General features: G+C 39.2%; 1 protein-coding gene and 1 pseudogene across 5 annotated transcripts in view; both read right to left on the reverse strand.

The window, feature by feature from the left end:
• Window positions 1-27,717, reverse strand: part of CHD6 (chromodomain helicase DNA binding protein 6) — a 203,209-nt gene that overhangs the window by 71,128 nt on the left and 104,364 nt on the right. For all 5 annotated transcript variants that reach the window (XM_023626581.2, XM_070247062.1, XM_070247063.1 and 2 more), the window contains 9 exons: window positions 23,457-23,543; window positions 23,124-23,258; window positions 18,825-18,946; window positions 17,329-17,572; window positions 15,941-16,117; window positions 15,179-15,322; window positions 11,882-12,137; window positions 10,585-10,795; window positions 404-599 (listed from right to left, as the gene is read on the reverse strand). In XM_023626581.2, coding sequence (XP_023482349.1) covers window positions 404-599; window positions 10,585-10,795; window positions 11,882-12,137; window positions 15,179-15,322; window positions 15,941-16,117; window positions 17,329-17,572; window positions 18,825-18,946; window positions 23,124-23,258; window positions 23,457-23,543 — 1,572 coding nt within the window. The remainder of the gene's footprint in view (window positions 1-403; window positions 600-10,584; window positions 10,796-11,881; window positions 12,138-15,178; window positions 15,323-15,940; window positions 16,118-17,328; window positions 17,573-18,824; window positions 18,947-23,123; window positions 23,259-23,456; window positions 23,544-27,717) is intronic.
• Window positions 26,632-27,235, reverse strand: LOC138920065 (small ribosomal subunit protein eS26 pseudogene; annotated as a pseudogene).

A 27,717-nucleotide genomic window follows, 5' to 3' on the forward strand; every position in this document is an offset into this window, starting at 1 on the left:
ATGGAACTTTCCCACACTCTGTCTCATTTACTGTATATGACATATGATCATCTAACAAACAAACCAGCGAAAATGCCAGAATTAACCTATACATCAAAAATTAGAGAACTAGTCAAGCTTAATATCTTTATGTCTGATAACAATAATAATAAATAGTAGTTCTATCCTACTGTGAAATACTATTTGATTTAAAGCAAAAGGAAAGAATTACTTTCTGATTAGTGGAAAAGGTCGACATTTACTTTTCATTCAGTTGCACCCCCTGCCTGAGGCCCTAAGCCTGCCATCTGGCTGACACCACAGCATGGAGCATGGCAGACACTCTATAGCCAAGCCAGGCCCTGTCATGATGTTCTTGGGTTCAGGGGCAGCTAAGGCAAACAGCAATCATCCTAATGGTTACCTGCAAGTCATTTTGTGGGTTCCAGTCTGAATCAAATATGATGCAGGTATCAGCAGCTGTGAGATTGATCCCCAGGCCTCCCGCTCTGGTGCACAGAAGAAAGACAAAGCGGTCTGAGTCTGGCTTACAGAACCGGTCGATGGCTGCCTGGCGCAGGTTTCCCCGTACTCGCCCATCAATTCGCTCATAGGTGTATCTGAGGGGACCCAAACGAACGAAAGCCCAGGCGTTAATCATGACTTCAATGGAGAACAGCAAACAATGCAGGAAGCTGCTGACCGATGGCCTTAAGTCCCTCACTTCTAAATTTGGACCAAATGTCAGTAGTCTAGAAGGAATCTCACCCTCTACACATACAGCAGGGCAGACACCTAAAACTGCATTGCACAATGTCCCCCCTCTCAAAACAGAAACCACACCAAAACAAAAAACCAGCCACAAACTAAGGAGGACTAGAAGAACTGTAAACATAAAATATCAGTCCCCACTGCCCAAGCGACTCATGCTCAAGTAGTTCCCAGGTTTTATTTGCACTGAATCTAATCATAAGACCAGGCAAAGCAAATAAAAGCCTCAACCATCTACTTTCAGTGGTGTTCATAGCAAGGAATCAGAATTCGATCAGTCTCGAGCTGCCTTTGGGTAAACGGCAAATGGGAAGAAGACTACACTGACAGGCAGTCCTTTTGTGTCTGGGTCGGTCACGTCTAGCCTGACAGTTCCCCAAAGCTTTAAAGGGCACAGCAAAAACTTCAAGTTCACAGCTGAAACCAAGGTCTTCTAGGCAGTACATTGCCCAGCAAGGAGGATAAATCACAGGAAACCTTTGTGAGCTGTGTCAGGGGGATGGGGGAGTGAGAAAAAAAACTGAAGAATTTTTAAAGGAAAATAAAGTGAGGAAGTAAAACTGAATATCATTAAGAAGGCATAGACCTGTGTGGAAATTTAAGAAATAAAGGTAGAAAGCATGGTGGAGGAGAGGGTAAAAGGAAAGAGAATAAGAAATGAGACTGCAATGGGAGCATGTTACTATCTGTCCATCCAGTAGAAAACAAGAGGGCACCTTTATGATGGAAATCATGGAATTAACACAGAAGTAAAATAGAGTAGCAATCTGGACAGCTGCTGAGAGTCTTATTCTTCTCGTATTTACCCTCTCACAATGAATGAATTAACAAACACATGTTACCCTGGGCCCAATTTTGACCAACAAACAAGAACTCATTGGTAAAGCAGAAGTAATAATAGGAACCTTGTGAGAAAAGGACCAAGTCATTCTAGAACTAACAACAGCCAAGAACATAAATCTTGACAAAAAGCTCATCAGTAGAGCCCATAATTTGGGAAATCATCTCTAAAAATTCAGATAAATAACTGGCAAGAGAATAAGGATAGACACTTGGGTTAGATGACTGTGTGTGTGGATGGCTCTAGAAAACTAAGTTTGGCCACATAATCCTGACTTTCTTGAGGAAAATGAATAGCCATATAAAGAAACCATCCAAGGAAATGCATGTAGAGGAACCAGACCAACTCAGACTCATAAGGGACACATACAAAGCAAAGAACCAATTCCGAAAATACTATCTTCCTTTTACAAAGCTACAATGCATCCGTACCCAGAATTACAGGTGTGTATTTCTCCTTTCCTCTTCTTTTTAAATGTAATAAACTTAAGAATAATATATGGGACTAGAATAGCAAATAAATGGGTGGTGGTGACAGGATTGTCATGAAGGGAGACTAAGAAAATCTTGTATCATAAGATAAAAGCTGGGGCTGGCCCCGTGGCCGAGTGGTTAAGTTCGCGCGCTCCGCTGCAGGTGGCCCAATGTTTCGTTGGTTCGAATCCTGGGCGCGGACATGGCACAGCTCATCAAACCAGGCTGAGGCAGCGTCCCACATGCCACAACTAGAAGGACCCACAACGAAGAATATACAACTGTGTACTGGGGGGCTTTGGGGAGAAAAAGGAAAAAAATAAAATCTTTAAAAAGATAAAAGCTAAGGGTTATAATTCTATAAAACCATGAAGCAATTAGATGTCATTATCATTATTATCACTAACAGCCACATCAGTAATATTAGCAGCAAGCTCTTAAGTGTCAAGCTCCGTGCCAGGTACTGTGATACATGCTATATATGCATCATCACATTTACTTCCCACAATAATCCTATGAGGTTGTTTTATTATTATCATCCCCATTTTACACTTAAGGAAACTTCAAAAAGAAAAACAAAAACAACACCACACAAGCAAAATAACCTGCTCAATCACCTAGCAGGTGAATCGCACTAAGATCCATTTGACTCTAAGTCCATATTCTTAACCAGTTTGTTGTATGGCCTTCATATTGTACCCAACATTTCAATGCAGTAGGATAAAAAGATTTCCCTAAAAACTTAAAAGAGAAAATTAAAGATAAATAAGAGACACTGGTAAATTTAGGAAATTTGTAACTCTAGTAGAAAGTGAAAGAAGAAACTATAGGTATCAAAATGATTTTGATAACTCAATGCACCAAGAATCTGTACTGGGTTACTCACAGAAGTTTGGCCAACTATGTGATGCAATGGAAAAAAGCACAGGATTTGGCGTCAGAAGACAGGGTTGAGATTCAATTAAACAATAGCTGCCACCACCTCCACCATCACATGTGAACGACTAACGCTGCAGGCATGGAGGACTCAAGCTTCTTTGACAAGACACCCTCGCTATCAGAGAGGAGCTAGATGCCTATGGATCTGAGCGAGGCAGGGAATGAGCACAGCCTTGAGGAGGAGGAGAAATCAGTAAATAGTGATGATACAACTCGGCCATCACCTAGGGAAAAAATTCCCATAAAATGAGATAGTGTTTTTCCAGATATAACAATTTTAGAAATTGTGCAGGATGATTGAAACATTACTTCTCATTTCTATCACTTGTTCTGAGGGGGTGCTCTTGAAGAACACAAAACTACAATAAAAATCCATCCAATTATTTAGTACTTTTAAATTGTTCCTCACCCCCCTCACTTCTGAGCCAGATCCTCTGGCTAGGCCTCGCCCCTGTATGAGAGTATGGCATGAAATTAAACAGGAACAAAAACAAACTCACAGCTGTAGTGGCAATGGGGCTCAAGAAAAAAGAAGATCGTGAGAGCTAGCAAGTCTGAATGAAGAAATCAGACATCATAAAATTTTCCGCACCAAACATCAGTGTAGCAATTAACCCTCTGCATCAACTATATTTTGAACAAAATCCCTAGAGTTGACGTGGCTCATCAAACTGTAATTCTGAGTACTGTCAAACATCAATGAGAAGCAGGAGGCACTCTGGAAAACCTCTGTGTGCTCTGTTTAGGGAGGGAGTGGTGGAGTTACTCGTTTTTGGCTCAACAGAAAATGTTGACCTCAGAAGGCCTGAAGGCAAATGAACAACTTTTTTTGTCTCCCAGGAATAATCAGCTAGAAAACATAAAGAGCGAAAAATCTCCCATTCATAATAGCCATAAACATATAAAATACTTAGGATTAAACTCAATAAGAAATACGCAGGACTTGGCAACATGACACTAGGGGCCAGGTTGGTTTGTTCACTATGTCCCCAACACCTACAGAGATTCTAGCACAAAGCACACACTTCGTACATATTTATCGAATCAAGAGTGTACATAAAAGACCTGAATAAGCACAGAGAATATCATGTTTTTCAATTTTGCAAAGATCTCAATCAGACCCTACTAAATGTGTAAAAACCAATTAAAATCCCAACAAATGGATATATGTATATATACAGAAATATACATACGTAAATGTACATATATATGTACATATAATTTTTTTGGTAGTGAGGGACTAGAGTAGTAAGGATAGATTAAAAAAGAATAATTCTGAAGAATTCTGAAGTTCATCTACAATAATATATGAGCAAAGGAATAGAAATATTGACCAAAAGAATAGAAAGGTTAGACACACACCCAGCATATATACCTCAGTATATTTTATGGAAAGTGTTTTATATGAATGGGGGAAAAGATGGATTATTTAATAAACTAGAAAATCAGACATACATGGAAATAAATTAAATTAGACCCCCATTGTATGCCATTTACCAAAATTACAGAAGGATTGAAGACTGAAATGTAAAAATCAAAGAAATCCAGTTAAAGATTATGAATTATTACATACATTTAATTCTTTTATCTCCCCAACCTCCAGTAAAACAATAGTAAAAGGATTTCTTATAAATGCATAATAACACCCTTCTCCAAATAAGCCCACCAACAGAACAGGAGAAGTCATAACAAAATTCTGGAAGCTGGAAAGTAGGCCAAGTAGGATCTGATTGGCAGAATCACAGGTGAAAAACAACCTAATTCAATACTGCAGAATATCCAAAGGAATCGGGCACTGGTGCCACCTAGTACCCCTGAAAGTAGGGATGCAGAGTCTAAAAACTGGAAATTGGTTGAATATTTGTTGAAGTATTAGGTAGCCTACAGATTACCCACCCCAGCCTTGAGAGAGTAAAAAAGATGATCTGTACCCGTCTTTGCCCTAGGAGATACCAATCACAGTTAAAGATAGAGGCACTATACTGAAAAAAGGGAAGAGAGACAGAGATATTGAGACCTCCCTACTTCTTTCCACCCCTTTCCTACAATCAGCTCCCAGTACGATCAAATTCCCATCCTCTAGACAGGAGAGAAGAAGAGAAACACCCAATATCACTAACATTGGAGGCTCCCCAATGAAAATGGTCAAGCTAGAAGGATAGTGTTCATATATGGAGAGTAAAGTCCAGAGTCAACAAGCCTAGCCCACATACCCAGAGCTTCTAATAGGCTCAACAGTGCCCACCATCTGACAGCCTGAGACCAGACATCTGAGGAAAGTCTGTGATCTGAAACAGAGAAGCTCTGCTTCTGGTATGGAGGGGCAAGGTCATAACACATCAACCCTCGAACAAAACCACCACAACACACAACCAAAACAAAATGAACAAAAAAACCTATCTGAGGGCACTGGAGAGTTAAGGAAAACAGGTATATTTTGGAGAGGAATAGAAACTTGTGGTTTTGGCCAGAAGGAAAGCTACAGTTATGGCAGCAGACATGCAGGGCAGCTAGGAATCTGATAAAAAGGGACTGTCTTTCTGACCAGAGGCCCGAGGGGAAGGAGTCTGGGGCAACCTCTGGCAGGAGTGCCAGCAGGTAAGAAGGGATCTCTAGAAAGTAGAGAGACAGAGATATCCAAACTCTGGGCATGAACTTCCCCTAAGTCCCTGGCTGACCTCTGACTCACATGTGCTTGGGGCAGACTACAAGCAGCCTGGGCTGCTGCCTACCAGAGACATGGACAGAATTTGCAGTTTGAGTCTCACCTAGTTAACTGCCTCCAAATAAAAACCATTAACATCTTCACAGCAATATAACAGAATCTTGAATCTCCACAACAAAACATTCACCATATCTAGGGGAAAATCAATATTATGTAAGCTATGAAGAGACAGGGAAAACGTGACCCATTTTCAAGAGAAAAGACAATCAACTGATGTCAAATCTAAAATGTTATAATTATCAGACAAGAACTTTAAAACAGCTATTAGAATTATGCAAGTGAAGGAATGTACATAATGAACGAAAAGATCGGATCACAGCACAGAAACATGAAACTAACAATCAAATGGAAATCTTAAGACTAAAATACAATCTCTAAAATAAAGTAAGCATTGGATGAGCATAATAAGCATGACAGAAATGACAGAGAAAAGAGTCAGAGAACCTGAAGACAGAAAAATCAAAACAAAAGAAGAGAGAGAAACAGTAAAGGGCAGAGGCTATGGACTTGTGAGGCAATAACAAAAGATCAAACGTCTAGGTAATTGGACTCTCACAAGGAAACACGAGAATGGGGCAAAAGAAAAAAAGAAATCAAAGAAATATTGACCAAAAGCTGATGAAAGATATACACTTAACAAATTTAAGAAGCTCAGTCAACTCTTCACAGGATGAATTCCACATGTCACAGTAAAACAGCTGAAAATCAAAAATTAAAAGAAAATCTTAGCAGACAGAGTAAACAACACATTACATACAGGGGAACAGCGACTTAAATGACTGCAGACTTCTCATTAGAAACCATGGGGCCAGAACACAGTGCAGTAACACTTTAAAGTGCTGAAAGAAAAAAAAAACCTACCCAGAATCCTAATATGAAAGATAGAGATATATACAAACAAAAAGAAAAAAATCTGACTTGGAGAAAACAGACACTGTGAGAAGATTTGTAAAAGTCTACAATGATTAATCTCAGAAAGACAAGACACTGCACCTGTGAAATAACTGGGTGAATTCTATAAAAATTGAACGTTTAGAGATAAAAATGTTCTATAAAATTAAACATATAAGCATACAATGAAAACTTGGGGTTAAAGCTGGAAGATACAGGATTTCTACCAGAAGGTAGAGCAAAATAGAAACAGACGGAAAGTAGAGAAAAGAGAAAATTAGGCGATCAGTTCCGAAGGTGTGACACACAAATAACATTTCTACAAAGAGAAAACAAAACAAAAATAAATAACGAAAGACAAATACAAAAAACTACCTAGAACTGAAGGAGATTAGATTTCAGATGGGAACGACCTACTTAGTATCCAGTTCAATGGATCCCACAAAGAAAACACTTCACTATAAAATTTCACAGCCCTGGGACAAAGAGGATCTATCAAAGCTTCTAAACAGAAAAAACAGGTCACAAATACAGACCAGGAATCAGAAGGGCTTTGAATTTCTCAACAGTTATCCTGGAAGCTAGAAGACAATGGACTAACACCTTCAAAATTCTGTGGGAAAGTAATTTCTAACCTAGAATCTCAAACCCAGCCAAACTATTACTCAAGAATGAGAGGAGACTAAAAATATTTCAAACAAAGTCTCACAATTCACGTTATCATTCACCCTTTGTCAGAAGCTCCCAGAAGTACATGGGATCCACCAACAAGGAGATTTGATTCAAGAGGGAAGGAAAGAAACTTGTCAGCGTGATGAAGGAAGAGAGATCACAGACGACAACTGTGTACTAGGCAGGAAGAACAAATGGCCAGAGAGGAGCAGGACAGAAGACCCCAGAAGAGCTGGCTCTGAGAAGATGAAACTGATGCGCTTGAACACAACAAGAGGAGATTTAAACAACCAGGGCAAATTTTGGAGCTGAATTGTAATATGTACATAGAAAAATAAGAATCAAATAAATAGATAATTTTTAGCTTCAGGGAAAAAAATTGTGCAAGTACGAAATACTAAACAGCACACTACACGGCTGCACTGTAACTTAGCATTTACAGAAATCATAAGAAACACTGACTGCTAATTTAGCCTAAGGATTACACGGCATGTTGGGAAAATGAGAGGACAGCAAGTTGCATATGTGGTGACTACGAGGGCAAGTGAAAGAAGATAAATGCTCATCTTCCATAGTGAGGACAAATAATAACTAGAACTGGAAAAAAATCAAGAAATTACAACTACTAACATTATTTAGACATAGCTATAAATGTCAAAAGAAATAGCATAAGGAGTTTAAAGTAATTTTTTTGGGGGGTGGGAAATATGCGTGGGGGGTGAATTAGGAAATGCAATTTTTCATAAGTATAACAGAATAATTTGGCTCTTTAATTATGTGCATGTATAACTCTGATGAAAATAAAAACTAAATTAAAAACAGAAAATAATGATGATATTATAGCCAGAAGAGCCCTGCTGGATGCAGTTGGGGTGAAGAAACCATAAAAGAATGAAAATACTTCAGAATATTTATATGATTGCATGGTTGGGGGGTGGGGAAGACTTTTTAAGCACACTAATTTAAGCTTAAATTTAAGCATAATAAGCATTTAAGTTTACTTAAAACTGTTTTAAGACTCATGTATTTGACTATTAAAAAACTTAAAACTCCCCAAAATAAACAAAAACCCATACCTATAAACGAAAAGTCAAAAACACTGGGGAAGTATTTGCACTGTATTCAAATACTTCACCATATTCAAAACAATTCTTATCAATTAACAAACCAAAAGGCAAAGAGCAACAGAAAATGGAGAAAGAACACGAATAAGCAATTCACAAAAAAGGAACTATATACAGCTAATATATGAAAAAATACTCATGGTCATTAATAATCAGAAATGCAAATTAAAACAACAGACCATAATTTTGACTTATTGAATTAGGAAATATTAAGAGGCAAAAATAGTATTGTTCAGAGTATGGGGAAAAAAGCATTCTCATGTACTGTTGAAGGGCATATAAGTAAAAATATCTTTCTAGAAGGTGTTTTGGAAACATGTGTCAAATATTTCAAAAAACATGTATCAAGGGGGCCAGCCCAGTGATGTAGTGGTTATGTTCCCGTGCTCTGCTTCAGCGGCCCAGGGTTTGTGGGTTTGGATCTGGGGTGTGGACCTACACACTGCTCATCAAGCCAGGCTGTGGCAGCATCCCACACACAAAATAGAGGAAGACTGGCACAGATGTTAGCTCAGGGACAATCTTAAAAAAAAAAATTTGTGTCAAAATCTATCCTAAGGAAGTAAGTGGAAACATTCACAATGAATGAATATAAAAGGATATTCAGAGGACCTTATAATGCTGCAAAACTGGAAACAAACTTTAGGACAGACTGTCATGCAGATCATCAAAATTATGTTGTAGAGAAGTAAAGAAAAAAATTCGTAACATTAAATAAAAATGTGAGTTACAAAATAGAATGTAGAATATGGTCCAATTCAAACAAATAAACAAAAAAATTAAATACATCTATGCACAAAGGATAAAAGCCTAAAAAGATAAACACTCAACTATGAATGCAGGCTTTGGGCAGGTGTGTCCATATTCAAGAGAAACTATAATATTTAAGCAATTTGGAAACAAAATGTGGAATAAATAAGGAAAAACAGCATTAAAAGAAGCTAAACAAAGACATTTGTCTGTAGCAAAACTCTGTTATTTCACTGTTACTTATTGTGGTGGGTTCTTTAAAAAAACCTGCAAACTCGAAGTTGTATATATTTTGAAGAGGACGATAACATATTTATAAGAAGCAAGTCTTCTAACAATGGGTTCCTAATCTAGTGAATTCATAAAATATCAAGCTGCTTTACTAGTTTTGATTATTCATTATAGCTTTCTCAAATAGAAAAATAATACAAGTCTCAGGAATTCTTCACATAAAAATCTCCACTATAGGGCTCTGAGAAATTCTTCTACTGTCTAAACCAATTTTGGAGAATCATTTATGTAACATTAAATGTCAGCATATCCCATAGTTAAATCTGTCATTTCCTTTAATACTCTTTTTAGAAATTACATGTTATATTGGCAAACAGAATCTTCAAGGATAAGAATAGTTAAAACAGAGATTTGCTATGATTTTACTATATGAAAACAAAGATTTCCTTTAAAATTAGCAATGCCTAAGGCTAATGGTTTCTATGATCTTGAAAAGTCTTTATCACTGAGTGATTTTTTAAAAACTCATTTATTATCTTCAGATCATTAATGTATCCCAATGACTGCACATGTAAGGTACAGTGTACTATTTAACAAATGTAGTACCCACACAGAATCCAAATAACCCACATAACACCACAGGCTTTTTACCTGCATGAGCAATGGAATTTAGGTTCAAGGAATTAGAGGAGTATGAACAAGAAAATAAACTGGGATGCCATGGCCAGTGTATCATAAAACCTTAGAAGGTTTGCTGAGAAAGGACATAAAATATCCCCAAATTCTTTTTCTGCAAGTTGTCAGATTATGCTCTTTTCGACATTTAATATAGTGATGCTTTCCAGGATGTATTTCTCTCATAATTATTATGCAAAAGAAAAAAGTAAATACATTATTTTCTTATCCTTCTTTAATGCTATTTGAATTGTTTTTTCCAACTAAAGCGAATATAAATAAACACACAGAATTTTTTTTTAAGCAATGAAATTCACTCCAGATAATTAAACTTGGGTATATCTGGCCATAAGATTTAACTCTGAATGTTAGCCATTCTTTAAGAGGAGATTCCTTTCCTCCATTTTGGAATGCTTTGTTGTTGTTAAAGCATAATTTTTCAGTAAATCAAAAAGGTATCAAAGAAAGGGAACTGCCCTTAGCATCTGAGGTACAGCTTTGAATAAGTCTCACCTTCTCTGGATGAGATAATCTTCCAGGATATCGAGACAGCGCACCATCTGGGAGAAGATGAGTACTTTGTGGCCACCTGCAATCAGCTTAGGGAGCAGTTTATCAATCAGTACCAGCTTCCCTGCTGCCTGAATCATGGCCTGCAGCTGAAAGTCCGGGGCATCAGGGCTGTGGGTTTTTCGGAAATCTTCTAGAATTTTCTCCTCTGCCCCTAAAAAGGAATGGAACAAAACTATTCCTTGAACAAACTATAAGGTAAAAGCTGCTCTCTGCTTTACAGATCCTAGGAAAAATGAAGTGAATTCTTAGGTCCTGGACCAACAGTCCAATGAGGCAATGCTGTGTGTGCACTGCTGGTCTGTGCCCTCAGCAGAGGGCTCTGCAAGTAGCAGGGCCATCATGCAGAGAACCCAGGTGTTTGCTTTCCTGGGAAGTCTCACTACGTAGAGAAAGGATTTGAGATGTCAAGTCCTAGGCTGACTTGTGCAAGGAAAGAAACCTGCACAGAAAGTTGACAGGAAGACACACCTCTTGATGCCACAAAGATAAGCTGTAAGTAAATCCAAGCCACATTTTGATTTAAAAATTTATCAAAAAGTTTTAGTGTAAAGAAAGCTCCTTAGAGGCCAGCCCCGTGACCGAGTGGTTAAGTTCGCACGTTCCGCTTCGGCAGCCCAGGGTTCGGATCCTGGGTGCAGACATGGCACCACTCATTAGGCCATTGTTGAGGCGGCGTCCCACATGCCACAACTAGAGGGACCCACAACTAGAATATACAACTACGTACTGCGGGGATTTAGGGAGAAAAAAGCAGGAAAGAAAAAAAAAAGAAGATTGGCAACAGTTGTTAGCTCACGTGCCAATCTTTTTAAAAAAAAAAAAGAAAGCTCCTGATAGCTTCTCTAATTAGTACAGTTAACTGTAAATTTATCTGGAGTTTTAATCTCATTGCGACATGATCATTTATTCAACTAAGTAACATAGTTCCCTCTCCCCAAGTGAAAAGTATGGACTAGATTGCCAAGACATAAAGGACAGCAGACTGATGGGTGATAGCCATCCTCTGACAGGCAGCATCGGTACCGGGAGGTTCAAAACTTGGCTCTTTGTACTCGCTAGCTAGACTGCTTAGGCAGATCCATCAACCTCTTAGAACCTCACTTTAATACTCTGTGAAAAGTGAGAATACGTACATCCTAGCATTTAATGGGAACTCAACATGTAAGATCACTGATTACCATTAGCTTTTGGCAGGGGCAGATGCCAGCCCTGACTTGCCCCTGCCTCTTGCACTCACCGTTGATCAGGTAGGGATGGTTACAGCACTTTCTCAGCTCCATCATGGTATTGATGAGGTTGGGCATGTTGTGCTGATTTGCCCCCTTGGACAGGAAGGAAAAGTTCTTCTCCAGGATGGCCCGGTAGTATTTTTTCTGGATATTGGTCAGCTCTACTTCAATAATCGTCTCTTGTTTGGGAGCAAGGTTCTTTTCCACATCATCTTTCAGCCGCCGAAGCATCATTGGTTTTAGGATAGATTGCAATTTCTTCACCTGTTCAGGAAAATGAGACCTGTTCACCTGCCTCAGTCCTGATTTAATGATTACTGGGGTATTCCAACCTTCACTACTATCTCTTCAGCATCTAATCATGGCACTGTGGCAGCAGACTAAATGAAAGATTGTGACTGATCCCTGAACATGGGGAGTTTATAACAGGACTGAAAGAGAAAAAAGGATCTGGTTTTAATTCATAAGTAATTACTGAGAGCCTACGTGGCCAGCTTACAAGATATAAAGGGAGAAAGATACAAAAGACAGTACCTATTCTCTAGGATGGAGAAAACAAACCTCACTCTCTAACATGTACACATGTGCAGTAATTACCAGACTATTTTAAGCCACATTAGGAGGTACAAGTGACATATTACAAAGGGAAGACTTAGATGATGAGAGAACAAAGTAAGAAGTAGAGGCAATCTGGGAGTGGGCGAAATGGAAGGAGGTGGTCAAAAGGTACACACTTCCAGTTATAAAATAAATAAGTCCTGAGAATGTAATGTACAGCATGGTAACTATAGTTAATAATACGGTACTGTATATTTGAAAGCTGCTAAGAGAGTAGATCTTAAAAGTTCTCATCACTAGGAAAACAATTTCTAATTATGCACAGTGATGGAGGTCAACCAGACTTCCTGTAGTGATCACATCATAACATACATACATCGAATCGTTATCTTGTCCATCTGAAACTAACATAACGTTACATGTCAATTACATCTCAATAAACAAAAAGAAGTAGAGGAAATCTGGAAACAGGTTCCTCCTTCACCTTCAAATAATAGCAGCAGCAAACACGTTTCAGGGTAGCAGTATGTAGAGAGTTAATGTTGTAAGGTGACATCTCTCATTCCATCATGCAAGCTGTCACATCAGGGGCACTTTGAGCCTGATAATATTCTTTGCTATGATTTCTCTCTTCTTCTAACAGCCAGGTCCTGACAGCAGATCTCTACTCACTTGACTGCACTGACAAGGTGACTTGCTCCTTTTCCCAAGAAGACAATGACAGAGAAGGGCTTCAAAGTCAAGGCACCTGAGTTAACCCTGAGCTACAACAAGATACCAATAAGATTAATCCTGGTGGGAAAATAAACTAAGGGAGAAAGCAAATGCAAAAGATCAGGTTTCAAGTCATAAAGGGCTGTTGAAAAATCTTAAAACGAGTACAGTCTGCAGAAATAAGCTGTGTGCTATGCTACTGCTTCAGGAAGAAATACGAAATGATTACAGAGAGTGACTTAGAAGAGTCACTTACTGGAGCAGGTTTTAAACGATGATGAATATTTTTTACTTTGGAAACAGATCCTTTCTAGAACTTTTTCATTTACTGTGATTTAAAATATTGACATTTGATGCCATTTTTGTAGTTTTCTCCTAACTAACCTCAATCTTAAATCTAACCCATTTATGAGCTCTTGATTTTAAGGAATCTAATCCCCCAAATGAATAGGAATTACCAAATAAGAACCCAAAGAGAAAAGATACAGCTAGTTGTTAAAGACAGGGACAAATGCCAATCTGCCACATGCTGGGTTCAGCTTTTGCCTTTCACTTGGTTCATACCTTGAATCATTTAGAGAATATTATATGCCAGACACTGTGCTGGTCAATAGAACAAACACAACTTTGGAGAAGATGTGGGCCTTGTCCTCAAGGAGGTCATTGTCTAGGAAGAAGAAAAAATGCATACCACAAAATAAGTGCAATGGGAGAAGAGGATGCATTTCTAATGGTCCAAAAATGGAGAGAGGGTTGGAGCTGGCTGTTGAAGGAACAATAGATACTGCAATTGTAGAGAAGTGGAATTAAATTTGATTACTCACTGCTCTCAAAGCCTGACCTACCACAGAAGTAGAAACAAACAGATTGGAACAGTGTACTCTTGACATCTGTTAGCAAACTTCCCAAACCTTCTCAATCCCCAGATTTTCTGCCCCAACCCACCCTCACGCTACTGCTAGACAAATTTAACAGAACTAATTTTGTCATTCCTGCAATCAACGCCTTGCACTGCTTCTCTAATACATACCCAATTCTTCAACATGTCTTTCAAGATCTTCCCACAATATAATCCTAAATCCCTCTGGACTCATACTCCATAATTCATCCACCCTGCTTCCAGCTCTACCAGATGATTCCCCACTGCTGATTATGCTGAGTTTATTTCCTACGCAAAACACAGTCATGCACTGCATAATGACGTTTTGGTCAACGATGGACCACATCTATGACAGCAGTCCCATAAGATTAGTACCATATAGCCTAGATGTGTAGTAGGCCATACTACCCAGGTTTGTGTAGGTACACTCTTTAAACTGTAATCTCCATGAAGTCCTTCCTGATTCCAGAACAGATGTGACTGTTCTCTCCTTTAAAGTCCCCAGTTCTATTACTTGTTCCTCATATGGCATTTAAACTTGTCTGGCTTATTTCAGTAATCCCTAGTAGAGATTTCTACTCATAGCAGATAGATATTCATTAATACTGGTTGTTTTGAATCACCTTTGAGTCCAATAAGCTAGACTCAGGACTAGATCTTTGAAAACTACGGAAATTTAGGGGATTTGCACAAAACTGGACTTACCGACTACTCTAAGTAAATGACTGCCTTCTTTTCCTCACTATCTGTGTATTTTATTGTACTCAAGAAGATAAGCTTGGGAACATGTTGCAGATTATGTAGGAGGAAGGATGACGGAAACAGAAGAAAGCACCCTGGCTCCTGAGGCCAGAGCTACAAGCAAACTCAGTGAACTTACATGTGAGATGAGTGAAGGCAAGAGGCCTGTTATGTTAACCTAAGATATTTTGGATGGTGATTCATTTATCCTTTGGAGTAATAAGAACTGCTAATTATCAGCTTACCCTCCTCAACATAAACAAAAAACAAATAAAGGAGGTAATGCTCATTTTACCAGTGATGTGAGAACTTGCTAACTCCTGTCCCCACAGTGACTTGCTCTTTCCTTGATGGTGAAGGTAACCATCACACTGTCTAGATTATCTCCTCAATCCTTCAGGCCCCTACTTACCTGTTCCTCTGTTTTCAGATCTCCAAACTCCTCCAAGAAAGCAGTCTCTGAAGGAAATTGTGATGGCTCCAGAAAATTGAGCAAACTGAAGAGCTCCTCCACAGAGTTCTGCAAGGGCGTCCCAGTGAGCAGCACTTTGTGTTCCTGCACAAATTAACAGTACATGATGAATAGCGTTTCAGATACCAAAACACTACGTTTTGGTGGGAAAATGAAGCCAGGGCATGCTGTGCTCAATTTGCGGCAATTCTGTTTTGCTTTTATGAAAAGACAGGATGCCCACATTTCATGGGGGTACAGTCAATAAACAGATCAACTTTCCTTTCACATCACTGATTCCAGCAGCAATTTCATATTAGTTAAAGCAACCATTCATTCACTCATTCGATATTACTCAGTGTCTACCCACCACATACCAGGCACTGTGCCAAGGGAGCATGTTAAAAGGCCATCATCTTTGTTCCAGATCATTCAGGAACCTGGAATCAAGCCAAAACTTACACTTCCAGGTCACAAATTTCATGGAACTTAAGATTCCCCTGGGTCCCTTTGGGAATCAGTCTGTGGTAAAGGTCAAATTGTTGACCTAGTTCATAACAAAAAACATTTGATTCCTACACTACCACAGCTATACAGGGCAAAAAGAAAATCTAGAGTAAACAGCTATGCACAAGTAAGCTACATGCAAAATGGCTAAAGAATGCTTCCTCCATAGTGAATAGAAGGACCCTGTGTTTATGTAAAGAGCTTGCTAACTCTCACCAGGGCCATGAGCTTTAAACCCTCCAGAAGTTTGCAGTTCCTATTCTTCAATCTGTGGGCTTCATCAATTATCACACAGCTCCAGTGAATCTTTTTCAGCTCTGGGCAGTCTGCCAGGATCATCTCAAATGTTGTGATGACAACATGGAACTTGAAGACTCCTGAAAGGGGATTTCCCTGAGGATGACACAACCAAAGGCAAAGCTTTACACCACGGCTACAGAATTCTGCTAATGGGTTACCAGCTGGATTAGAGGAGGTAGCAATACAAATGCTAGGACCTACGTGAGAAGCCAATAAGCACTGCTCGTCCTCATTTGAGAAAAGAGAGAACATAAGAACGAACCAGCTATTTAGATAAGAGAAGAGACCTCATTACATCAGTGAAACAGAAGCAAGAGAGCACGTGCCCTCACAAAGGTGAGACAGATAAGCAGCACGGAAGGCACAGCAAGGAAGCTTTTTACTTATTAATTGCTATGATAAGGAAAGCAGATGGGTGTTGATTCACACATTCCCAGCCAGGAATCAGTCTAAACCACGCACAGCTTGAATGCTCAAGGACACCTTCCTTGTTATTTTTCAGATATAATTAATTTCATGTTAGTAACTTGGTTTCCAGCACAGATTCAAAGTAATGATCCTGATTCACCTGGGACAAGTGCTACCAGGCAGGACATAGCTTTGTCTTTAGCCTGTCGTAGTGTTGCCACCACAATTAAAGAGCAGAGCTGCATCACGTTAGAGAACATCTTGAATTTCTTCCAAGTGTCTCCTTCTGCTGTCTATGAAACCCCTGGAGAGAGCAGTGGCTTTCCTCTGACTGGATTCATTTAATTTCCATCTTGCTTAATTACAAAAACCAGTGCCCAGGACAAGCATACAAGCATACTCAGCAAAGTGATTACACTTAACAAAAACTTAAAAAAAAGATTCTGTTGAACTTTTAACAATTTGAATCTTGTTTTTTCTTATCTAACCCTGTCCAATCTGTTAACTTCCTCTCCAAACTCCTTGGCTGGAAACCCATCCTCTGCACACTAATTCTGCTCACTTTCTTCACTGAGCACATTACAATTCATATAAAATCTTCTGCATGTAACAGCAACTTCTAAGCCAACCAAGAAGCCAAGCTTTCAGTATCCTAAAAACAGCCTTTGGTATATCTCAGATAGTGGAAGCATGCCTTACTATTTTGTGTTTTATCATAAATTAAACTACCAGGGAGGAGCAAGAAGTCTGCCTCTATAAACATAAGACTCTACAAAGTCAGTCAACAGTAACCCAAGGTGCAGGACATTAAAACTCCTGAAGACAAGTGACAGAAAGGCTCCTCTGAACCATGACATCAGCTGTCACTGGGTCTTTGAGATTCGTGGAAGGCTCACCTGTGCATCTCTGTACACCATTTCATACTGCTGGATCATCTGCCTGCTGATCTGGCTGCCGTGGTACACAATTGCGTTCATCTCTGTCCATGTGCGGAACTCCCGCTCCCAGTTAGTGATGGTGGAGAGAGGGGCAATGATGAGGAAAGGGCCATGGATTCCCCTGAGGAATATTTCTGAAAGGAATGTGATGGACTGGATGGTTTTCCCTAGGCCCATCTCATCAGCCAAAATACAGTTTTTTCTGCAGAGAGTAAGAAATACAGATAATTCATCATCACTATAGGAAAGAGGAAGAGCTTGGTTATAACTAAAGAGATACTTCAGAAGCACAGCTTGACTGTAAAGTCATCAGTGAAGGCCTTATCAGCACTTCCCAGAGATGAAACTGAGTTTTTATTATTATTATTATTATTATCATCCATACCCTGCCTACTTCCAAAAAGGAAGCATGGCAAGTTACAAGAAAATATATGAAATAGGGCCCTTTAAATATAAACTTAAAATACTAAAAATTAAAATAACAATGAGACAAGGAGGAAAAAAAAATGCCTCAAAGCTAAGCCAGTTTCTGTACCTGACAAACTTCATGGAAGCCAAGGCAAAAATAAAAAGATAGTAAGTTACATGGTTCTCATTATCTATCATTTGTGTTACCAAAGAATAAACTTTTAACCCACATAATAAATGCCTCATCAGAGTAAAGACACTGGTCTCTTCTGGTGATCCAGAATCACAGATTGCACAGAACTGGAACACTCGAAGGGGTGTGGCCCCCACCGCTCTCACTTCTCACTGTGCAGATGGGCAACCTAAGACCTGGAAAGGTTGAGTGAGCTGTGCTCTGAGTCACATAATGAAAAAGTTGCAGAGACTATGCTGGAACACAGGTTTCCAGAATCCCTCCTCAGCGTGTTTTCCACTATAACATGGTGTCTTTAAAATCAATACTAGTCTAGGGCACATTCTAGAACGTTAAGAAAATCTCAACCCATCTTTCTCAAATATTATCTGTTTCATCTAGATTCTGACAGAAACTACAGCGCAAAGAGTGCAAAACTGAGTGTTACAGTGCAAGTTCAGAACACCCATGGCTTACAAATCAGCAGCAGAGTTGGGGGCTGGAATACAGATCCATTCCCCTTTTAGAGCCATCTTCTTGCTAAAACCTTAGAGATAGAAAATAGTTTTAAAGGATCTTTTGAGTTTTATTTAACCCAGGTTGAGCCTAGGCTGGACTAGCAAAGAAAAAAAAAAGCATAAAGTCAGTGATGTCTAAAGATCATTCCTTTTCGTTGGAGAAACATCTGACATAAAAATAAAGTCCTGGTATGACTAATGTGCAAAGATTACCACCCTAAATCGATGGCTGTGCTGCACTCTCATATCTGCTACTGCTACTCCAAGCTCTCCAGGCTACGGCAACGATCTACCTCCAGGTACAAGCATTTGGTAAAAAGTGATCCATGGAGACAGGACTAGCTCTGGTTTCTCACCTATTATACCAGTTAAAAAGAAGCCAGTTCATCCCCTCCAGCTGGTACTCCCGAAGCTGGTTACTGTTCTTATACTCGCGAGACTTCTCGAGTTTCTGCCAGGAGTCAGAAGCAGGCCGCTCCTAGTGGAGGAAAGTAGAGAGCACAACACATAGAGAATGACGTTTCTGGAGCATAACATGGAGAAGGACACAGGATAATGGGAAAGGTGGTAAATCTCAAACATGGTCCTAAAGCTGGCTTCAGGCTGCAGTTACTCTCTTCTGACTAATGCGTAGGCCTCATATTTTCTAGATTTCAGCAGATGAAACTAAGAACACCTCTATAAATTTGCAAGTAATTAATGAAGAGAAACAGACCCACCTAAAATCTTAAGTGTTACACTGTTTCACTAGTCTCTTAGATGTCACTCCCATTTATATTTTAATTTCCTTACAAGCCAGTATTAGTCAGGTTTTTTGGTTTCTATAGACAGATTTTCTTTTTGATATTTCTTTGCCTGTGGTATCAGCTCAGGAGAGTACAGTGAGTCAAATACTTTGTTGACTAGCTTCTAGAGTCAGTATTATCAAAAGCCTGGATAATCAAAATTGCAAATTCCTTAAATTTGCCATAAACATAATAGCAGTCTTATTGCTTTATTTTTCCATATGAAACACCAACTTTTAAGCATAATCGATCTTTTCTCTACTGATATGAAATGCCATGTTTATCATATACTCAGCTCCAATATATCCACACAGCTATATCTAGATTCCTCATTCTGTTCCACTGGACTATCTACTACTGCAATAAAACCATACTTTCTAATTACTATAGCTTTATATGTGATGGGGAATTATTTTTTAAAAATGTTTTGGCTATCCTATCCTCTTTACTATTCTGTATAACTTTAGAATCAATTTGTCAAGTTCTCTTAAAATGCCACTATAATTTCAATTAATCTGGGGAAAATTTAAATCTTTAGGTATTGGGCCTTTCCATCCAAAAATTTTGTTTGTTTAGGTTTCATATTATTTGAACACAGATTTGGTTATTTTCCTTATAGACAAAGTGAGCCCCTAAATTGAACCCCAGGGTCTTAAAAATAAAAAATTCTTAGCTATGCCTGTAATTATAAATAAGGATTTTGAGATTGTAGCTTTTTTTAAACAGCAATTTTATACTCTTCGGTACTACAACAAAGTGTACACTTGAAACATGTTATTACCTAAAACTAAGCCATCTCCATGTGCAATTTAATCAAATATTCCCAAATATAATCACCGATGCTTGGAGATAAGTGCAATCTGCCCATGGTCTTTCAGAACACGTATCACAGTTTACCTACAAAATTACTACAGTTGTAGTTAGTCTAAGCCCTTTGAAATAGGACTCTGTTAAATATTATTATCAGCACATAGGTACAGGTGTTTTTAGAAATAAAGAAGAAAATAATTTATGTCAAAAAAATTAATTTTAAAGATTAAGCTTTTAAGCAAAGATATTCCCATATAAACTTTCCTGCTCTGTTTCCTTAAAGAAATTACATTCTTCTTAATCTACAGGAATCAGTCAGCCTGAAGTCCATGGAACTCATTTAGTGGGCATTCTTCCCTATTCTACTAGATATCATGGGGAGACTTTCCGGAATGTTCCTCATCTCTAGCAACTTAAGCGCTCACTTTTAGCACTGTAGATATTGTAGGATGGAACCTCACTACAGACTTGTAATTTGCTGTCTTTGCAGCACTCTAGACGGAGAGGCATTGTTCTCTACGCTGGTCATTCCTCCGGGTTTCCCCTCCTTCCCCAGCACTACACCTTTTAGGTTAACCAAATGTTTCAGCCACCTAAGCATAAGACCTGAAATCAGCTTAAGTTTCTGATGCCTAGTCTGACTGGCTCCTTAGTGGTATAGACTACAGGAAACCACCTACCCCAGGGCTCCACAAATATCAATGGCTACTTAGTCAAATTTAAAAGGGGAGAATTGATTCTTGGAGTCCCCAGGGTGGGTCTTGCCTATTAGAAGACTGCTTCTCTATTTGCACAATCATTAGCGACACTCTTTATTTCTTGCTTTCTCAAAATTCTGTATTTTACCTATAAGTAACCAACTTTTACCAAAAAGCTTTTAGATAGAGAATGTCCTATTCATCAAGACTGGTAGAGTCATCTCTAAACTTCAAAGCCCAGAATAAAATCCTGTAAAAAAAAAAAATTATTCAGGAAAGTACCATTTGGAGTCAGCCCTTTTTTTAACATATAAAAAGATGGCTTTAACTATATTTTTAGCTAACATTCCAATTGAGAATTTTTGAGACAAAATTTCAAAATGTGTATTTAAATGAGAGAACAAATAAATTAGAAATAAAAAGAGACACGTGTGAAATGATACCATGGTTCATTGAGAGATGAGGACGGCAGCAGCACAACAGCACAGAAGCAATGGAAAAGTGAAATGGCCTGAAAACACTAGGCCATATCAGAATTCATATTCTTGCCAAATTCATGCAGTCAGTCTGAGGAAGTAAGTGGGATTTAGGCTGAGAGAGTGAGAATCCTGATTACTGCTAGTTGATAACTTAGAATCAGCTTCAGAATGACACTCTCTCTACTCTCTGTTCCCATCCTGGTTTGTCTCTGCATTGTGCCACACACTCCAGTTGGCCTGCTGCTCTATCGGTCCACACGCATACATCTTCGTTGCATTCGATTGTGAGCTCCTAGGGCAGGGCCTGTACCTTCGTTCTCATAGCATCTCACACAGGAATCAACCTACAGCAGATGCTTAATAAATGACTGACAAATTGAATTAAAAATAGACAACAGTTGGGGCTGGCCTGGTGGAACAGCAGTTAAGTTTGTACACTCCACTTTGGGGGCCCGGGATTCACCGGTTCGGATCCAGGGCGCAGACCTATGTACCACTTATCAAGCCACGCTGTGGCAGGTGTCCCACATATAAAGTAGAGGAAGATGGGCACAGATGTTAGTTCAGGGCCACTCTTCCTCAGCAAAAAAGAGGAGGATTGGTAATGCATGTTAGCTAAGGGCTAATCTTCCTCAAAAAAACAAAACAGACAACAGTTAAGAAGTGGATATAGGAGGAGGTAGCAAAGAGAAATTTATTAATCAATCATGTAGACGAGACACTATAAACTGTGTAGGTTTCTAATCACAGCTCTGCATCTCAAGATACCTCTATACACTTCATATGCCAGGAAAAAAAAAAAGCCACAAATGTGGCTTTTGATTGGACTCAAATGTCAAGGCCTTGTCTTCTGAGTCCTAATTTTCCAGTGATGTAAAAACAACAAAGAATACTAACAAGGAACTGGATAAGAGTTTTTCTTATAAAAATGGTGATTTTCTTTTTTTTAATAGAAACATTCTAGCCTACAGCCATATTCTTTAACAACTCTGATCCTCTTCCCAAGTGAGCTACATCTTAACCAGGCTCTATCCAAATTCTACCTCCTTTTAATTGGTGATATGCTATGTACAACTACTTGTCAGGTACCCTGGGACATTTCTGCACTTTGGTAGTAATAATCCAGAGTCAGAAAAACACACCAATTCAACAAACACATATTGAAAATCTATGTTTTCTCTGCAAAGTCCCAGGGATCTATAGCTAAACAGCTCTTCTCCTTAAGAATATTCTAGGGGCTGGCCTGTGGCATAGTGGTTAAGTCTAGCACATTCTGCTTTGGCGGGCTGAGTTTGCAGGTTTGGACCCAGGCATGGACCTACACCACTTGTCAAGCCATGCTGTGGCAGCAACTCACATACAAAATAGAGGAAGACTGGTACAGATGTTAGCTCAGGGCTAATCTTCCTCAAGCAAAAAAAGAGGAAGATTGGCAACAGATGTTAGCTCAAAGTGAATACTCCTCACCACCCCCCTCCCCAAAAGAATATTCCAGTTGACTAAAGCCAAAGGATAAAGACAAAGAAAAGAGATCACTAATAGAGCAAGTGATAAGATATAGGAAACAGGAAAGATACTGACAACTTACTGAGCTTCTTTCCATGCCAGGCATTTCTTATACCTTCTACCTTCTGACACCAAGATATCTAAGCTCATATCCAAGCTTCTTAAATGTCACATACATCAAAATAGAGCCCAGACCTAAAGATGATGTGAGTGCTAACAAACCTTAATTCAGGGAGAAAAAACCCTCAAATGCAGGTTCAATGGGGGGTGACCAACAGTAGGATATCAAAGAAATCACATAGGAGCACATCCAGGGTTGCCAAGCTCGTAAAGTTACGTGTAACAAGAGGTGCCAAACAGAGATATGGATACATTACCACGTGCTTAATTTCAGGAAGAACTTGAAGAGATTCGAATTCTTTAACTTTTGCAGGATCCACGTCTTCCTCTAGCTCCCATGTGCTTTCTTCGTAAGGTAGTGAGCACCACTTTACCAGGTAATGCGTCACCTCCTGGTGGAAACAGGAGAGAAACTTAGGTTCTTTCTACTAGATTAAAGGAGTCCATCACAGTGTGGCTGACCTCTGAAAAACCACCCTACAATACAACACATGAATGCCGTGAGAACAAAGACCACATGTTAACAAACAAGAAAATATGTGCTAAGAGGGGAAGACACTTCAGGAGAGTCAAAACAGCAGAACACCCACCTCTCCTGTTTCTGCATCCTTGGTGTGGGCCACCTCCAAGATGCGATCAACTTCTACATAGTCTGGGTTGAACAAGTCTTCATCAGGCTAATGCAAACAGAGGAGGAGAGTGAAGAAGGGTCCCTGTTCCCTGAAACCCAACATCCAGTGTTTTATCTTTAAGTGCCCCCTACTCTGGCTCCTAGCAGGAAACACATAATGAAAGGCTTTGCTTGAAAATAAAATCACCTCACAGACATTTCTTCACTGTCCCCAAATCCTGCTCTCCATGACTAAACTTAAAGGAATCAACTACATCTGACAGGCTGTACCACGGCCGCGTAAGACTTTCCTGTTGGTCATCACAGTACTGCACAAAAATGAGCACCAGAGAGACTCCCTTTTTCTTACTGCTCCTTGTTCCAAACATCACCCTTGGAAACTCAGTTTCTTTTTCTTTGTAATACCAACAATAGCTAACATTGGAAGCAGCTATGAGGGGGAGCTTCCAGGGGTACTGATAATGTTCTATTTCCTGATCGAGGTGGTGGTTACACAGTTGTGTTTCTTTTGTAAAAATTCATTGAGCTGTACCTTTAGGATATGTTTACCTTTATGTACATTATGCTTCAAAAAAAGTGTACTAACAAAACAATAATAGGCAACATTTAGTGATATTAGTGTATATCCAGAGTTATGCTAAGTGCTTTCATTTACATCTTAAAACTACTTTATGGAGTAGGTGCTATAATTACTTTACAGATGAGAAAATGATTCAGAGAGATTAAACAAGTAATGTGACCAAGGTCACAGACCTGTGTGAACTGGAACATTTACCCAGGTCTTTCTTACCCAGAAGCTCTCCTTCTGAACCACTGAAATGTTCTTATTGTCCTTTAGGCTGGAAGGTACTTTAGGTATTTTATCTTCTAATCAACACAGGAATACTTTTTATAGCATCTCTGGCAAACCCACACTCAGATTCCCTTATTCCCACATTCAGGAATTTACTGCTAAGACCTGACCCACTGCCAAGACAGCTTTACCTCTGCCTGCACAGTAGCAGCATCACGATCTTTATCATTATTTCTATCGAATTACAGCCTAATTGCCTTCCTGTAACTGTGACTCATTGATATGAACTGCTCCCTCTATAGCAGCAGTACCACATTGATTCTCTCCTCTGTGTCGGCTCTTCAATAACCCCCTCCCTATCTGTGTTAACCCCAGGGGTTCAACTCTTCCTTGGATGCCATGTTTCCTGATCCCTTAATGACACAGAGAGCCAATATTTACGGAATAGTGACTACGGGCCAGGTACCATGCTAAGCACTTCTATAAACAGTGAGTCATTTAGTCCTCCTAGGTCTTCTGTGAGGTTGATACTATGATGAGTTCTGCTTTACATTGAGGAAGATACTGAATCTGAAGGAGCTTATGCAATTGGCCCAAGGCCACCCAGCTGTGGGGGTGGGGGGTGGGAGTAGAGGGGTAGTTTGGCTCCAGGCTCCTAGCACTGTGCTGTTCGCTTTCCATCTTTGTCTCAATTGCTCAGCTATGCTAGTCCTCCTGCAGCTGCCCTCAGGTTTTGCAAAGTCCCTCACTGAATGCTGGTACCGGAGTGAACACAACACTTAGGAATGAAGGAGCAGAGCAGAGCAGGCCTGTTCTACTGGTGCAGTCTAGGATTAGTGCTACTTTTTAAGCAGCCAGACCCTACTCTTCGCTCACAGTAAACTTGCGATTAAACTGGCAATATCTTTTCTCCCTAGAACTGCTATCCATCATTTTCTCCACTCCTAAATTGTAAAGATTTAAAAAACACAAATGTAAGACATTACATTTATTAATTAACATTATATTCCATTCATCCTAGCTTGTCCAGGTAAACATGAACTTTGTCATTTATTCTCCCAGCATGGGTCTGGTTTTCAGAAGGAGTAAGGACTTAAAGTCAGAAGGCCTTCCCCCCACTGTGTGATGTGTGGGAACTCACAGCCTCTTTTGAGTCTCAGTCTCATTCACATGTGCCCTGGCTACCTCATAAAGCAGTTGGAAATAATAGATATGAAGTAGCTCTATTCAAAATTATTTATCTCATAAGAATATTATTTATCTAAGTTATTAATTAAAATGTTAAATAGCTCAAGATCGAAGACAGCGTTATAGGAACTACTTCCCACTATTACCCCTCCTTAATTTCATGATGTCCTCCAATCTTCTCAAAAGCCTTTCCTTCCCACAAGAGTATGAACTCCTGTTACATTATTCTATACACCCTAACATCCTAATACATCCTCTCTCTATTCCCAACCAAGGAAAAATCACTTCCTTGGGAATAAATCAGAAACTAAACACACAGAGCTTCGCAGGCTCTATTAAGGAGTCTGGACTTTATTTCAAGGAAATGGGTAGCACTAAAGGGTCTGGAGGAGGCAAACCCTTGCCTAAGGCAAACTCTCCCCCTCCACCTGGGCAGTCAAATAATTACTGAGCACTGATCCTGTGCCTAGCGTCAGGGATGGAAATATGAGGAAGACATGGGCTTAAAATGGAAGATACAGACATGTAAACAACTACTACATTGCAAATACTTGCTAAAATAGAGGTGTGAATAAAACGTTCCAAGAACAGAGGGAGAGTATGCAATAGGGCTTCAACATGGTTTTTCCAATTCTAGTCATCCCCGTCTTTCTCTAATTCACTTAGAGGAAGGCCATGAAAAACAGTTCTCATGGGCTTTAAAACAATCATGGAGAGGGCTGGGGTCAAAGGTTAAGACTAAAGAGGAAGGATCCCATATTGGCACAAGAATGCTTATTGATATTATCCTAAAAGGATTTTTTTGTCACTTGAGGAAAAGGAGTATAACATGAATAATGAATTGATATACCATAATTTGATGGCATCAGTGTACACTCTTAAGATCTAGTATTTGTGACTACATTTTAAGAACAATTTTTATTGACTCTTTTCTTCAAAAGTTGTCTGGATGAAATGGAAAGATTACATGTTTAAAAATTAAGAAAATAAAAACTACCCTGGTCTCATCAACTGGAGAAAAGTATGTCAGCATTTTCATGTACATTCAAGACATTTTCTCTACAGTATTATGGTGCTTCTTTTCTCCTGCATCCCCCAAAACTGAACTATCCCATGCACTGTAAGAGCCTGACATTTTCAACTAACAGCAGTTTATAACACTAAGACTCTATGTCATTAATAATTTTTCTCCAATATCATTTTTTTAACTATAATTTCCGTTTCATTTTTTCCCAGAGGACAGCTTTTCTTCAGTCCTTAAGGTCTTAGCTCATTACGCAGACTTTGGCAGAGGTTGTGGGGCAGCACCTGCAGGTCTAAATCGGGGAGGGAGTGTTCGGTCCTTCCGGGCTTCTCAAGAACGATTCCTGCCTACCCTGCTGTGAATGGCACAACTCACTCAGTAACGGAGTTTCACACAGAGCTTGGGAAGCACATAGACATTGAAGACACTCGCTTTGGAAATGTCCCTGATGACTGCAGCCTCTACTATGTTTTGAATAATGAACTTCTTAATGGCCTTGTCCTTGGGCATACATTGGGCACAGCTGGTGCAGTGAACAGACTGCATGTGGCCACAGCTCTTTTTGGCATGACCACTGTTCCTGCTTTTCTTGGTCATCTTAAGAGCACAGGCGTGAGAGGTCCAATATCATTTTTACTAGCTGCACAGAATTCCATTCTATGTGATGTATCACAATTTAACAAATGTCTATTATCTAGTATTTTGTTTTCAACTTTTCACCAATATAAACGACTATTTATCCTAGCTAAGTCTTTGCACAAAGACTTGATGGTCTCCTTAAATGACAGAATCAGAATTGCTGGGACAAAGGATAGGCACATATTGAGACTTTTAATGTCTACAGCCATACTGCTCTTCTGACACGTCATACTAAGTTACGCTCCCACCCAGTGATGTACAAGGGTGTCTCTTCCCTATGCCCTCATCAGCAACGGATGATACATATTTTTAAAACATTCAAATGTCTGATGAGTAAAACTAGAAGATTCCCATTTTAATATGCATTTCTTTGACTACTACTGAACTTGACTACATTTTTGTATAGTTAATGAACAACTTTCCCTTATTTTCTGAATTCCCTGTTAATTTCTATTTGGGGTTTTTGTGTTTGTCTTATTGAGTTATAAGAGCATTTCTTATCAGTAAAGCTATTTGTCCTATGTATATGTGTGTGTGTAAATACCAATAGGAAAGTTCCCATACTGGATAAGAAAT

Source organism: Equus caballus, chromosome 22, assembly GCF_041296265.1.
Source record: "Equus caballus isolate H_3958 breed thoroughbred chromosome 22, TB-T2T, whole genome shotgun sequence".
NCBI lineage: Eukaryota > Metazoa > Chordata > Mammalia > Perissodactyla > Equidae > Equus > Equus caballus.